We start from the raw sequence: 16,371 nt of genomic DNA, 5'->3' as shown, positions 1-16,371 counted from the left end.
ACGCAAGGCGTGCCACTCATCCTGGCGGATCGTCTTGGTGATGTTGTAGGTGAGGTTCTTGGGAATGGTCGCTGAGGAGTAGTGGTACTTGATGTATGTGCACCGCTCAATTGCTCCTGAAAAAGGCAAAATGCAGAAGAGAGAAAGTGCTGTTAAATGAACGCAACACGTACTCCCAGCTGTAGACCAGATGGGCTTGACAACCCAAAGCAAAGCGTAGGAGAAGAGCAAGCCCTACCATCAATCCACTGTGACAGCCAATGCTACCTTTGGCCTGTGACAGGCACAAGCTACCTGTAGAGTGAGCTCAAATCCAAATTTGATACGCCAAAGGCCCCACAGTAGCCACCAGAATGTCTGCTTTCACCACCAGATATGCATGTGGCAAATCACCACTTCTTTCATTTTCTTTTCTCCAAGCCATGAAGTAGCAACACATATACCAGCATTTACTGCTAAGAAACTGCTAATTCCCATCTTAGTGTGTCCTGCAATAATGTGCCTCAAAGTCCATTTTCCAGAAGATACACAAAGGAAACATCTTTGATCTTTCCTTAGGTCAAGAGAGGTTCTCCTTCCTCTCTATTCTGCCCTGGTGAGACCACATCTGGAATATTGTGTCCAGTTCTGGGCCCCTCAGTTCAACAAGGACAGGGAACTGCTGGAGAGAGTCCAGCACAGGGCAACAAAGATGATTAAGGGAGTGGAGCATCTCCCTTATGAGGAAAGGCTGAGGAAGTTGGGTTTCTTCAGCTTGGAGGAGACTGAGGGGTGACCTCATTAATGTTTACAAATATGTAAAGGGTGACTGTCACGAGCATGGAGCCAGGCTCTTCTCGGTGACAGCCAATGATAGGACAAGGGGTAATGGGTACAAACTGGAACACAGGAGGTTCCACTTAAATATGAGAAGAAACAGCTTCTCAGTGAGAATAACAGAACACTAGAACAGGCCTCCCAGGAGGGTTGTGGAGTCTTCTACTCTGGAGACATTCAGAACCCGCCTGGACACCTTCCTGTGTAACCTCATCTAGGTGTTCCTGCTCCAGCAGGGAGACTGGACTAGATGATCTTTCAAGGTCCTTTCCGATCCCTAACATTCTGTGATACCTTCAGTAATAAAAAGCAACATAGGTAAAATAATACATATAAATAGTGAACAATCTTCCTGACCCCCATTCCACAGCCAAGAAGCAAGACAAGCAGAAGGATATGTGACAGGCTGTGCTACGTCTCTTGAAGGTACCTGGACACTTTCATGGCAGCGTCAGAAAAATAATTTATTGGCATCCCAGAATAATGAGCCTCAGATGGCAACACAAATGGCTGAAATAGGCAACATTTTTCCCATGTAGTCAGGACTTCATCTATGTTCCATGGAAAACAGCACCACATGCTGCTTCTGTTTGTCTTTTGGTCATGTTATTACAGTCTCCTTTCACAGCCACTTTCTCTCCTCTACAATAATCACACCTCCAGACCCTGATGCCCTGGCAACTCTCTGCATAATTAATGTCCTTAGAGGAATGTCTCTGGTATAGCCTGATGGTTTCCATGAATTATAGCCTAGCCAAATTTTGCATCTGACCAGAAACCCATGATAGTGCAACCATTCTTACACTGAGAAGAACAGTGAGGTTTCCTACATCTATTTTGCCAGCATCCTTGACTAACCTTGGCTTTATTTGACCATGTCACTACGCAGTCAGATTGAACACTCATGAAAGTAATTTTTTCCATTAATATTACAGTATTTTGGATCAGGCCTTTAATAACTAAATAGGCATCCTTAATGTGGTTGGCCACACCATTTGCTACTAGCTACCACTGGTCAGAGAAGCAGTTATGCTGGAAATGCTTTTATGTATTAAAAATACATTAAGACAGGCACTCAATAGAATAAATTAAATGAAGCAATGAATTATATAAATAAGAAAGAGTGCTATACACCAAGAGGCAGGTAGAGAACACTTACTGTCAGCCCAAACTGAAAAGGCAAAGCCATTAGCCTTATATCTACAGCTCCAAGGGGTTAAACATGCTTTTATGCCACTAGAAATACAGGTTTCTACCTCAGGTTGTAAAATATTACTTGGCATGAACTTAGATGATATATCATGAATTCACAGCATGTATTAGAAACCCCATGAAACAAAATTATTAGTTACATTGCTGCCTACTAGCATCTTCCAAAGTTAGTGCAATGCAAACATTTGAGGTCCTTGTTGTTTGCTCCTCTTAAGCATTCTTCACATCCTGCCTTTGACAGCAATTAGATTAGACAAAGCCAAATATTATAGAGGAAAAAGGCAAAATATTTACATATGTATCCGCCTGCCCTGACAGCGTGATGGGCTTCTGTGTGAGTCTGCACCATCTGGGCACCAAATGTACGCCTAGAATTAAAGTTTCAAACCAAGAATAGTATTTAAAAAAAGACAGCTAGTGTGCAAAGAGCTTTAAAAAAAGCCCCAAATCACAACCCTGCCTTCTTATAGGTTATCCTATCACCTTTTTTCAGCTGCTTTCATGGATCAGAAACATTAGCAAGAAAAAGGAGGATGCTTATTTGTCAGAAAATAATCTTCACGATATCAGATACCTACACAGACAAAACATTTATATAGAACAACAAACAAGAACACAGAGCCAAGATTCAAAATAAAAGCATACAGAAGGAGGGAAGAAAAAATCCTTTTCCATTTGCTATAATTTCTTAAAGTCATCAGCAGAAAGTGTCTTCTCTTGCTCCAAAGGGGCTAATTTCCAGTAAGGTCCATCAATCTTTTTATTCTTAGTGCAAACACTAATGCAGTGGGCTGTTCACTATCTTACTATCTGCCTAAAGCAGAAAGAGAGATTATGGTCTGAATTCAGGTCACCACTTCACCATATATGTAAGTTTGGGCCTATGCTTACATCTGCATGGCTTTAATGAAACTTAAGTATGTGTTTAAAAACTGTCTAAAACTAAGTACAACTGCAGTGGCAATCATTCAATAGTACCTGAAGTACAGGCAGATTTTTAATGGTAAATTCCATTATGATTTCTTAGCCACACAACATATTTCAACATCCTTCCCACCTCTAAATAGCATGCTATTAGCCAACAAACTTCATTACTCCAACCAAGGGTTTGTAGGGACCAGAAGGTAAAGTGCTCCTCAGTGAGATAAGTCCTCCTTTTTTCCTTACTTGTCTCTGAAATATCAGGGCTGTCCACTGCTTACACTCAACAGGGCTGAGCAGAGTACAGCGAATTCACTTGTACCTGGGAATTGTCCCCACTGCTTGTCTGACACAAAGCAACAGACCCCACAGGTCAGACAGACAAGGATGCTGCTCCTGGATGCATTAAACATAGGCTCAGTGCTAGAATGGGTAATCCTAATTATTTGTTTGTTACAGGGCTTTAAATAGTTCAGTCTTCTCCAGGTTACTGGGCTCAATAAAGGGATAAATGGGCGAAATGTAATGGTCTATGATATATCAGAAGTCAGCCTGCATGAGCTAATGGACCCTTTTTGCTTTAGGCTATTAAACTCTCCTGTGAATGCTGGGTTTAATACACTCAGGAGAAGGTAGTCCAGAGTGTTTCAGAGCTGCCCTCTACTAACTGCCAGCACTTCAGTTACTTCAGACTCTAGACCAGCAGCAACTGCTGAAGGGAGCATGTGGCCGATAAGAGAGGCAGGAAGGATCTTACTGGGAACCTCAAGCTTTTCATGGCCCAAACTGACAAAGTTTGTGATTGTTCAGCATTTAAACACAAGCCATCTATCTAAACCTGCTCTCACAGGTGTAGAAGAGTGACCCTGCTAAGTTAATGCAACTGCATCAGCATATACCTAGAGGTGAGAATTAGCTTTTAAATCTTAGAAAAAGGCTTTCATTTGCCTGGACCTGCCAATAAGAATTCGGAAAACGATGAGTGTATAGCAGTGACAATTTCATACTTCGTGATGTTTCCCTACTTGTCATGCACAGAAGAGACCTACGTTCAAAGCTCCCAAACATCCAGTTCCTGGAGGCCCCTTGGAGAAGAGAGGCAGCAACTGCAGCAAAGATCAAAACTACTACTCTCCTGGAAAGCCCTCTCAGAAAAACCCTAAGAAATCCTTACCCTCAGATGAATGGCTATGTTCACTCCAGTCTTCGGGGTGGGAAGAGATGCAAGAGAAACAAAGTTAAAAAAAAACAAACACCACACACACACAAACAAAAAAGTAACTTCCCCCACCCCCCAAACAAAAAAAAACCACCTTTGCCTTCCTAACCCTCAATAGGGTAACTGCAATTTATGGAGCATCTACAGCCTTCAACATTAACTTAGACCAAATGCAAGTGCAGCTGAGCTCTGCACTTTGCTCAAATAACTGGGAACAGTATTTATGTAGCAAACCAGTAAGAGGGTTCTTCACCACTGAAAGATGCAGTATATACCATGTTCCTCTGATCAAAGGGAAATGTTTGCTGAAAATCCTAAAGAAAAGCGTCTGACACCTTCAAATAGAGTGCTAGGAGAGAGATCAGGAAGATGAAACTAGAACCATGCAGAACAAAACTGTCACAGAATCACAGAATGCTAGGGATTAGAAGGGACCTCAAAAGGTCACCTAGTCCAATCCCTCTCTGGAGCAGGAACACCTAGATGAGGTTACACAGGAAGTCGTCCAGGCGGGTTTTGAATGTCTCCAGAGAAGGAGACTCCACAACCTCATTGCATCCCCACAGAAACACAGGTGCTCAGAGGGGATTCAGCAGTTGTAACTCTGTGTTTGGCAACTCCCTGTTCCAGCAAAGTTCAGGTACCAAGTAATATTGAGATAAGGAAACTAGAGATAGCTTCATCCAGAGCAGCTTAATACTCACAAACATGTCACTCTTCTTACTGATCCAGTTGCGTGTTCTGTTCCCCTCCCATATTGCGCATAGTTCCATGCTATCACCTTATTATTATTTTACTTCCTCTTCCTTACAAGGAAAACCCTGAAACTGTGCAATAGCAGAAATATGACCTGTAAACATTGTGCAATTCTTTTCTATTCAATTTTCAAAACTATCCCAATATCCTGATGTTAGTTCAGCTGCTAATTGAAACTCAGCTTTCACTGTATTACTAGAGCTGTACATTCCGCCCCAGCAGAGGCTCTAAACTGGTAACACAGGCGGTGGTTGAACCATTCTCCCACGCTAGGCAGAAGAGTGTTGAGACAAATTAAAAGGAAGGTCATACTGCTGGTGTCCATACTTTGTCTGGTGGGTAAACAGGCAACTTTTTTCAGAACTTTTGGGCCAGTAACTTTCTTTATCACCAAGCTGCCCCTCAACCCCTCCTTTAAATGTAATAGTATTTCAACACTTCCAAACTGCTCCAAGAAATAGTCTTCACCCATGGTTAATTTAAGAAATAGAATTACAATTCAAAATGTCATCAAGATAGTGGGACACATCAGTCCCAAAACTTACATCTCAGAAGTGGCCAGAGGCATTTGCCCTGTGAGGTCAGCTTGACTTTTGCAAAGGTGGTTGTCAAGTCTCAGGAATTTACACTGTCACTGGAATCACATAGTTTAGCCTTCTGCATAATGCAGATCAACTCATTTGAGAGCTGGCAACAAAAAGTAGTCCTTCATATGGTCTTTCATGAAACTGGTCATCTGTGAGATCAGTTAGGTAAGTATAAGTAACATTAATTCAGATCCAGCCCAAGATGGTACACAGATGAGTTACTAGCATGGGTTATCTGACTATACCCCGCTCCTGCCAATGAGGGCAACAAAATTTCACATTTTTACACACACACTCAACTTTCTGGGCTGCAGATTGTGAAACCATCCTTAGGATTCAGGTGCAGATTATCCCAATGCCTGTGACCAAGTTACCTTCGGTGCCTGGAGGGCTCACAGGTACATGCGTAACAAGTTCACTCCAAGACACTTTGCAGCAATCCCTGAGTAAGAGCAATCAGGAATCTCAGACAGACACAGGGAGCCAGCAGCTCACTTGCTCTGGATGAACTGTGGTGTGCCCATTCCAGACCTCACAACAAGCTCGCACTGACATGACAGTCACCTTGCTTTCTGTAACATGCAGAGACCTGGAACCAGGTGGCACCCCTTCTTCTCCTGTAGTACATATGTTGATTTCTAAGAAGCATCCACCTCTACTGCTAATATTTGTTTTATTATGTTTCCTGCCAAGGCTTTTGATACTATGAGCTTCCCTCAAAAGACTGACATGGATGTTCTGAGCCTTTGCTACCTCCAGGCAGCTTTTTCTTCTTCTGTGTTGTAGATACCTCTGGATGAACTGTTCATAGCAGGCAATTTATTCCACAAAAATTCATCCTTTGTGCTAGCTCTAATTTTTACAAATCTTTTTTTGAGACTTACTACACAAACATTTCCTAGTAAAAACAATCTTAGCCTCTGGCTTGCAAACTGCACTCACTACATATATTTGTTATTCATTATGAGAAACTGCCTGCTGTATGAGAGATTGCCTTAATCCCATGGCTTGGTTACTGTTCCCTCATTGGGCAAGCATATCCATATCAAGAAGACAGAAGATGTGAAACAATTAGAGGCTAAATGACCAATCTACATTATCTTCAGAAAATCTGTAGAGCAGAGAAAGTTTATAGTTTTTTTCTTAGCATAACATTTCAGTAAGATTTCCAGAGGCTATAATCATAGTTAGGGCTAGGATCAGGTTACACAAAACAATTGCATATATATTTGTTAATTCTTTTAATCTTATCTCCCTTGGAAAAGGTCATTGTTAAATTGTGCTAGCATTTTTATGCAGCCTCCAAACCAGTCCTGGCCATTCAGGCTAGTGCAACTTAAAAATTATTGCCCTTAGCCGTGTCTTAAAATCATTTCATATGAATCATCAGACCTCATCTGGAGGTACCTTAATGTAAGTAAGGTTGTTGTTGCAGTTTCAGCATGCATTAACTGGTCAAACTAAGTCCTGGAGGGAGGTAGGAAGATAAATTAGGCTCTACCTTGACCAGCTGCTATGACAGATTTGCAGTCAGATCTGCTGACTAGTTAATGAACTCATGATGAGTAACTATCTTATTAATGAAGGCAGAGACTTCATTAGAAAGTATTGCAACACACAACAGGATTATTTCATTACCTCTGGAGTAATACCAACCATGAAAGTACTGCTTACATATTTGTGCCTGCCTATAAATACATCAATGCCAAAAATATAGGAACATAATTCTCCAACTAATGCAGAAGAATAATCTATCTTAGAAGGGTCTTCTACATGTCAACTGGCTCGATCCCCTGCACAAAGGAGGAAAAACTTCAAAGTTAAAAATAAAGTTCAAAGATAGCTCACATTGCCCAAGGACTTATCCAGTCAACTTTTAAATATCTCCAAGAATGGAAGTGCACAACATATTTTGAGCACCTGTTCTGACATCTGACCACCTGCATTATGAATTTTTTTTTTTCTCCCTAATACCTAATCAAAATCTCCCTTGGCACCACACAAATATCTTGAATACTAGAATACCTAAGGGTAAAGGTCTAAAAATCTAGAAAGAATATGCAAATAACATCACCTTAATCAACATGCTTGATGAATATTCATTAACTTATATGCATAAATAGAGGCTAATCTTCTAATTAAGGAAGTTCAAGATAGATTTTTCACCTGCAACATGGGCCAAATTTTTAGAACAAGATATAATATTTGTTCCTGGCTGGCTTTGACATCATCTTGAAGTAAGTTTCATCTTTATCTGTCAGTAGGACCTGTTCTACTTGTCCTAGATAAAATGCAACAACTTCTGGTACTGGCTGCTGCTTACTGTGGGCTACAAGGAAATCAGTCTGATGCCTCCCTTCAGCTGACAGTTTGGGGTTTGTGTCTTTTGGGTTTAAGACCAAGTTGCTAGTCCTTAGATGCTACCTCTACAAATGGGTAGAGGTACACTATCAGCTTCTACTCACCATTTAGAAGTTTGTATAAGTCACAGAGTGGGATGCAATAAAGTCCCCTTCCCCACCCAAGGGTCTCATATTGGGAGAGACAACAAATGTGTTCATGGTAACACTTAGCATGTATCAGGAGTGCAATTTGAAAATGACCTCCTTATCTCTGGTCACCATGCTTTGACTCATAACATGATGTACTGTAAGACCATGCCAACTAGATTCTTCTCAAATAACACAAAATTGGAAGATGAGCTACTGGGAATTCAACTAACGGTACAAGAGCAGAGACAGTCTGAAGTAACATCACCTGCCTGAAACCACACATCAAGTGAACGTTAGGTCCTAAGCACCAGTTGTTTGTTACAAATCCACCTCTGTTGTACCACACTATTTACAAATACAGAACTAACCTGTAACTACCCTTACATTTATGCAGTCCTTAAATTACATTCGGCCCTTTGAAGGCAACTGCGTGGCTAATGTGGCCCCTGGTGAAAATTAGTTTGACATCCCTGATCTAACCTATGCTGTGTGCAGCTCTGCTAGTTAGATTTATCTTAGTAAGGATTGCCAAAGGAAATTCATCCCCAAGTGACCATAGTTCTAGAAAAGCTGCCTGAGAGGACGCCTTATCTACCAGATGGTTGATCTCCAAGACTAGAGAAGTGTACAGAGCAGCCACCATGGCTTGAGCAATATCACAGTAAGATGCACAGGTCTACAGGCAAGTTCTTCACAGTTGCAATTCCTTCCCTCCAGATGCAGTGGAAGAAGTGCTACAGTCATCACCAATATACTCACACGAGACATGCTTACAAACACAGGCAGTCAAACAGCCTGTGTTTTCGGTTCAAAGGCCAACTTCAAAAAGTGGGGGAGATGACACAGACACAACCAGGGAAAAAAATAAAACACAATTTCAGATCAACTGGAAAGTTTTGTACATGCTCAAAACTGAACTCATCTGTCACTTATTTTGACACTTCTAAAAATAATTTTAAACATGTATTTCAACTGGAAGTCTCAAAAGTATTTCAAAAATTCTAAAACATTAACATTTTTCTTAATTTGTCAGTGTTTTATTCCAACTGAAATCTTCATCCATATTATATCATTTCACAAGTGGTTCTACTCTCTTGCAAACTCTTTGCCCGAGAGTAAGTTTTCTGCATGCAAATAAATAACAATTTGCTAACTATACTTACTATAAATGTACTTGCAAGCACAGTAGGCACCCACACCTTCCCTATTGGATAAAATGCAGAAAAACTGACAGGCTGCCAGTGGCAAAAGGATCTCTCAACAGCTATCACCTAAACTTTCATTTTGTATGTAGACGTCTTTAGTGCCCACCAGAAAATGTAACGAACACGGAACTTCACTGAAACATACTCGGAAGATAACAGCATCCTCTGTTTTACCTGAAGGAGAACTTGCATGTATTCACCAAGTTGGCAGCCACTGAAAGGATGAGGCATTCAGAAGATAAATATTACTTCGTGCCTGAAATGGCACATACCCAGCAAATACATTAACAGAATATATGGCTTAAAGATTTTAATTAGTAAAGTGAGCAAAGATTTTTTTTTTTCAGAGTGACAAATAGAACCTTGCTTCTCTTTTTTCAGTACTGATCCACCAGATCTCTAGAGATCTGAAAAAAAATCAGATATAAAGTGCACGTGAAACAGAAGCAATCCATGAAGCTCCATATGCACACAACAGCTTTGTCATGTGTGGGCTGTATGGTGACCACATTCCACACAGAGACTTTCAAATATTTCAGACTGAAATACATTTCAATTTCAGTCTCTGTTTCCACACTGATATATCTAAATTTCCTTTTCAACCACTGTGTGAGTAAAGATAAAGGTGCAGATGTGTGTGCATGCGCTGAGCAGACAGCAACATTTTCAGAGTCAAGGAAAAAAGTGCCTGAACAGCTTTGCTGGGCCTGTTCCCCACATGCTCTGTGGATATCCCAGCAAATGGCAGCTTGCTTAAAGCAACCAGCTGGCAGAAGATAAATATTCCACCCATGACAAGAAAAGAATCCAAGTATGAGACCAAAATCTGAATTTGCATTGGGAAGTAATGAGCTCACACTTTCTCCCCAGGGACCGAGGAAAGGGGGCTGGCAAGGAAGCTGGAGCAAGAGGATGGTTATGAAACACTTTCTTACTTTGGCTATTAATAACAGCCTCCAAGCCACAGGGCACTTGAGAGGAGGAAGGCATCTCCTTGCTTCTATTAATCTTTTTGTCCACCTATTTGCATTGGGCTGGCCACAGGGGAGAGAAAAGCAGAGCACAAATGAAAAGTTAAGGAGGTTAAAAGGGCTGAAAAATATTTGCTTCTACTTGTTTGGAGGTAGAAATTAAATGATCAATAAAAAGTTGCTGGAGACAGCAATTACCAGTAAAAACTCACTGATGACCCCATAGCTCATGGAACAAAGCATTATCTCAGGACTGCTGTCAAGCCAAAGAGAAAGCACAGCAAAGACTATGTCATGGACAGGTTTCATTTATTGATTTCATATGAATGTACATCATCTGATTGTCATAGTAAGATACTCCCATGAAGTGTGGTATGTGTTGAACCAGCTTTGAAACCTATTTCAAAGAAACTTCTGGGAAGCAGGATCCCAGATTGCCAAGAATAAAATAAGGATGGGTCCATGGATACCACTAATTCTACTGAGTACCTGTGATCACACGCAGTAAAGACTAAGGATGCCCATCTCTGTACCTTGGAAAGCTATTTTATATGCTGCTTTACAACATGAACGTGCACCTAAACACATTTATTCCTCTTTTTTTCTTAAAGCAAGAGGACCATAAGCCCTTCTCTGTGTCTCCTTATTGTTAGTTTACAGTTAGCTCCACAAATTGCTGAGCTGGAGAAAGCACTTAGCTTTCTTGTAGCACTTCAAGCTCTTGTAGGACTTCAGCCTCATGTTTAAACACCAGAAATCACAACATGACAGAATAATTCAGATGCTTTGCATCTCACATTAGGGAACTTAAACTGAAAACCAACTCCGACTGACCTCCCAAAAGGTCTTACTTATAGGGCCAGCCTCATCTAGCACCTACAGCAGCCTCTTAAATCCTTTCATTTAAGTGATGTTCTTATGTGGACTATGCAACATATCTATATGACACTATCTTCATGTAGATTTTGTCCCTCAACTGAGCTTGGCAGGGGATGGGGCAGGTGAAGGAAAAGAAGTTTCACAGCTTTCACTTGGACATAAATTGTGGTGGGGAAAAAAAAAGAGAGAGACAAGGATAAAGCTCTTGACAGGAATCATATATTAAGGATTCATGGGAACCAAACTAAGGAGATAAATTTTTAGAAGAATAACTGTTTTTTCCCCTGTCTTAAGGATTGGCACATTGTCAAAAAGCATTTTGCATATACTGAAGATACGGTTTCTGAGCTCCATGTTAAAGGTGATTTGGCTTGCTTTACATTTTGGCAGGTATAACACCATTAGCATGGATCCTGTTCTGCAATTTTTTAACAAGAGGATTGCAGATTCAAAGAAACTACCAGCAGGCAAACAGCCTACCAAATAAATAAGTGAAGAAGGAATCCACCATCAGCTTTTCAACAAGGCTGGGGTTTCCCCCCCCATAAGAAGACTACAGCATGGGTGGACCAGAAAGTGGGAACTCGGAGAACAGTTTATGGGCATAGCAATCTATTGTGCATGAGCTTGTAGTCTGTTTTATCAGCAAAGGAGGCTATCTCCATCCATCAGGGATTCTATTGAGACTGTTAAAACTATGCAAATAGAAGACCTTGAACATATTCTTTCTTTGGTGGAAATATTCTTTTCTTAGTAAGTACATCCTTATCTTCTGAATTCCCTAAGATTCATTAGCCTTTTTTTTATGCTGTCCTAATTCTAGTTTTCTAATAACTGCTAGAGTAGTATGGCTGGAAGAAAGGCATTTTCAAGATATCGCTTCATACACAAAAACGTATTTGAGACAAAGGTACCCTGCAGTTATTAAATGTATGTGCAGTGTAAAGACAGCAGACAAAATTATCCCTAAGAGAGCAGAGTTTCCCTTATAAGTTCATAATGTTTCTTGCCCCATAAACTCTACCAACTGAATATCTACTCAGATCACAGTCTGATGGACAAAAACTACTAACACTATCTTGAAATAAACCTTGAGGCTGTTTACTGGCAAGCAGAGACTACTAAATTACAAAGATAGCACATATAACAGCTCTCCAAAGTAAGGAGTAGTTTCATGTTTGACCATGCTCTTTCCCCGTAAAGTCATTCTCTGGATTATCCTTATACAAATTATTCATTAACTGGTGAGTTGCCATCACTAAGTTACAAGGATGCTCCATCTTCATTTGTAAAGGAGTACACATTCAGAGGGACCAAAGATTTCACAGATGACTGCCCTTTCCTTGCAAGGCCATTTGCTGCACTATTGTAACTGGACTAATTATCATACATGAGGGCTTGAATCTAATAAAGCCCTTAAGAAATTAAATGTTGTGTAGATACTCAAAAAGCAGTCCTTGAATAGACAAACTGAAATACACAACGCGAAGGAAAGGGAGACTATGATAAAGGTGGTAGTAAGAAGATCAGACAACTGTACTGTGTAATCCAAAACAAGCTAAAGCACATTCTAAAACCTATGAACTACAGATATTGTTAGTCTCTCTGCAGCTTGTCTGAAATCATAAGTGCTTTCTCCCTTACAGAAGGAAATGATTCTTGAAGAAGTATTTGAAATAGGAAAGGTTGGTGGATGTGACGAAAAAATGTTTTTCCAATTGACTGGACTATGCCCTTTCTCATCCAGTGATGAGTTTTGCAATACCATCGTACATTCTTGTGTCTGGAAGGCTCAGACATTGACTATCTCTTCACAAGTGCTACAATAATTCATCTCTGGTGCTAGCATCAAGTTCTGGCTGCACGCAAGTGTACTTCAGTCAACAACTTAGGGCTAGGATCTCAACATCACTGCAGACAGGCTGTACCAAATGAGGAACACATGTTTCAGGGCAGCTGAACACACTGAAAAGATAAAAGGCCTTGTATCGGAGTAGAGGGGGCCAGAAGCAGGGAAGGGATCAACTTATCTCCAGCCCTAACCTTCCATTTGCTTATTCCGAATTAAAAACTGGGAGGATCAGGGTATGCCAATAACTGCCAGCTACAGGAGGGTTAGTAGTAAGACCTCCTCCCAGCATGCTATTCAACTGGGAATTAATCTGCTCTAGCCAAATCCCAAAGGCATCTACTCTCCAAGCATGTTAGCTAACAATCATGACTTCTCTTTTCTTCTAAGACATGTAAGATATGCCATTTAGTGCAGAAATACAAAAAATGGCCAAAGGCAGCCCAGCTTCTGTAACAGGACAGTAAAACAGAGGAGAGAAAACCCAGGTAGCTCTAATAGCATCTATCACTTTCCTTATATTGAAAAAAGTTACAGGTTATAATAAAACCATGTGACCCTAACTTAAACCCAGAGCTAGTATTATATTTAAACATAGAAAGACTACTGTGCAATGAGAATTTCTCATCCATTAGACACATGACAACTGCTGTGTCAGTGCAGATGGGGGAGCAGACTGGACTTTTGCTGCCACTGTTGGGTTTGGGGTTTTTGCAGGCAGAGGTAGATGTTGCTTTCTTCTGGGAGGCTGCTGTGGAGTGATGTTCCCCTGCTTATAACATCCTCTTGTCATTTGGTAAAAGTAATCTGCCACTTTTTGAATCTTCCTGTCTGAAATGCCAAATCACATTAGAGGGTCACAGTATGGAAATATCCCACTCACTGCAGTGTAAGATGTTCTGGCCAGGGCAAGCTGGACTAAATATTTCTGCTGCCTGTCAAGAAGGATTCGTAGCTTGAAAGAGATGCTTCAAGACGCACATAGAGCCATTAGTTAATATAAATCTATTCACAACAGCAACGAACATTATTTAAAGGGTGAGCATCACACCTCTGAATACATGTGACACTATTCATCTTGTCCCACCACCCCTATGCCTGAAACACCAGCAGAATCCCACTGGGCCTTATAGCCCTAAGTGTTACACAGCCCTTTACAATTCAAGAACCTGCTTTATGATCCTCATTTTGGCAGAAGAGGAATCAACTATATCCCAAAAGACCCATCATCATACATGGGACCAGAGAATAAAACACTTCCTAGGTACTTGCAAGGTATAGAATAGCCCTCTAACTCCACATTGGAATTTCATCAGTTTTGATCATTGCTTCACATTTGGAGGGAAGAGGCTATGGAAACAGGCATTTACTCCGACACTCTCAGCTCAGGATTTTTCTTTTAGTCTTTAATCCTCCTCAGAGCTGTAATAAATGCCTATGCCTCAGTAGCATCTGATAACACCCAGTGGGACAGAGGTGCTCTTGAGACAGAATGCCATACAAAGACAGTGACCAGAATCTGTGCTCAGGAAGACTCTTCCCTGTTCCTTTTCTGTACCTTCCCTCCCTAACTAGGTGCTCCTTTTGTTTAATATGTAAAGATAAGTCTTGAACTGTAATGCTTGATTTTAGAAATTATGATTCAGCATATGTGCTTCTAGACTCCTATTTCTACCTGCACAATTAATCCTAAATCCAAGTGTTATTATAGACTCTTGCATTCTATTAGTGCTTTACTTTCTATTCTAATTACTACTCTAACAATACCTTACACAGTATATTTCTTAATAATATCTCAAAGCATTTAATAAGGACAGTATTGCTGCCCAGCATTGTTACATATTATCCCCCCAAGAAAAGTCAGACCTTCTGTTTCCTACCTTTATGCTCTAACTTGTCAACAGCACATTCAATCCCCTCTGCAACAGGTCTAAACACAGACTTTAATCTATCATTCTAATAACTACAAATTAAGTTATCTAACAGAGCAGATTTCTATTCCACCCTCCAAACACTCAAAAATTAAGGCAATAAAAATGCACCTAGCAAGTAACCACTGCTTGTCCCAAGTTAGGGACCGACATCTCATTACAATATGGAATTCTTCCTACACTAAAATACAACATGGCTCAGGAGAACAACTGGGCAGATGCAATCTACTCCTGAGTTTTCCTTCCTCTTATTTTGTCAGGACCTATGTTCAGCCTCTCCAACTCCAGAAGCATGAGGCTTCAGTTCACTGACTACACGATCAGGCAGAGAAGATCCAGCATGATCCTTAACACTCCTCCACTGGACCACTCTGATGAAGGGTATGAAGAGAACATGTTCATTTAATGGAAAATGCATTGCTTGGAAAACATCCAAACCTTATATATGCCATTAGCTTTATTCTTATCCCCTAGGGTTCTGCAATATCAGGTTTAATTACAACAATTGTGACAAAAATCATAGTAAAGAGACATAGCTGCAAGCTGATCTTGCCCAGAGTTTACACCCCCAGGGTACGAGTCAAATGCAGCCCAAGGAACAGACTGCAGTACAAGCTCAGTGAGCAAACTACGTTCAAATCACTTTCAGCAGAAATTTTTCTAAGTACAGCCTAACTCAAAGAGAACAAGAGATTAAGGCGGCAGGTCCACAGCTGAGATTCAGAAATGCATTCTCAGGACAGGGAGATTTACAAAGGAGAAGAAAAATCTAGTCACATCCTGCAGTAGAAATGCAATGAGGATAGACAAATGCCAGACTCACTGGCAGAACAGTCAATGTCCCAAATTGTCATACAATAGATTTTTTTGTTCATTGCTGGAATTAGGTAAAGAAATAGACACCAACATGGTGGTCTCTGGCACCTTATTGGCATGAACACAACTAGAGAAAATAGCTGTATATTACTAATATTCAAGGTCCAAGAAAAGACAGAACCAGGTGGGACATTCTCATTATGCTCAACCATACATCTCACCTACCCACACGGCCTCATTATGCTCAACTATATGTCTCACCTACCCACAAGAATTCTTCCAGCCTGTAATTTTATTATTCATACTATACCAGGCAGAAAATGCAGTTTGAAGTAGTCCTGGTTGTTTAGGAGACTCAGCATCCTGTACTCCAAGAGAAAGAAAGAATATGTAGACTCTTGAGGTCCTATGGGGAGGTAGTATCTTGTTATATAAGCTGCAGGTTGTCTCTGAAGCCTTCTTTGAGCCCCAACACGCTCCTCCAATTTAATCAGATGCTTTTTTCCAATTAGGATAAATTAAGTCTGAGGTTTTGATCATTCCATAGCCCTGAATCCACGCCACAAAGTACAAAAATCCATAAGAAGGGTTACTTAAAGTGACTGCACAAAACCCATAGCAGCGGCACAATACTTGAAACATTTCAGCAGTAGATGGCTCTGCAACTTCTCATCACTGACACTGCAGAACCACAGACCCAAATATGCTGCCTTGGGC

The 16,371-nt window shown here is 40.7% G+C and overlaps 1 protein-coding gene across 5 annotated transcripts in view; it reads right to left on the bottom strand.

Moving 5' to 3' along the window:
- TMEM178B (transmembrane protein 178B) overlaps nucleotides 1-16,371 on the bottom strand; it is a 234,828-nt gene that overhangs the window by 171,151 nt on the left and 47,306 nt on the right. For all 5 annotated transcript variants that reach the window (XR_011735587.1, XM_065844344.2, XM_071798440.1 and 2 more), the window contains one exon: nucleotides 3-116. Coding sequence is in view for 4 of the 5 variants with exons in the window: in XM_065844344.2 (XP_065700416.1) it covers nucleotides 3-116 (114 nt within the window). In the remaining variant the exon portion in view is untranslated. The remainder of the gene's footprint in view (nucleotides 1-2; nucleotides 117-16,371) is intronic.

This window comes from Patagioenas fasciata, chromosome 1 (genome assembly GCF_037038585.1).
Source record: "Patagioenas fasciata isolate bPatFas1 chromosome 1, bPatFas1.hap1, whole genome shotgun sequence".
In the NCBI taxonomy this organism is placed as follows: Eukaryota; Metazoa; Chordata; class Aves; order Columbiformes; family Columbidae; genus Patagioenas; species Patagioenas fasciata.
Note: the sequence above shows the minus strand (reverse complement) of the source record. Positions and strands in the feature narration are given on the sequence as shown.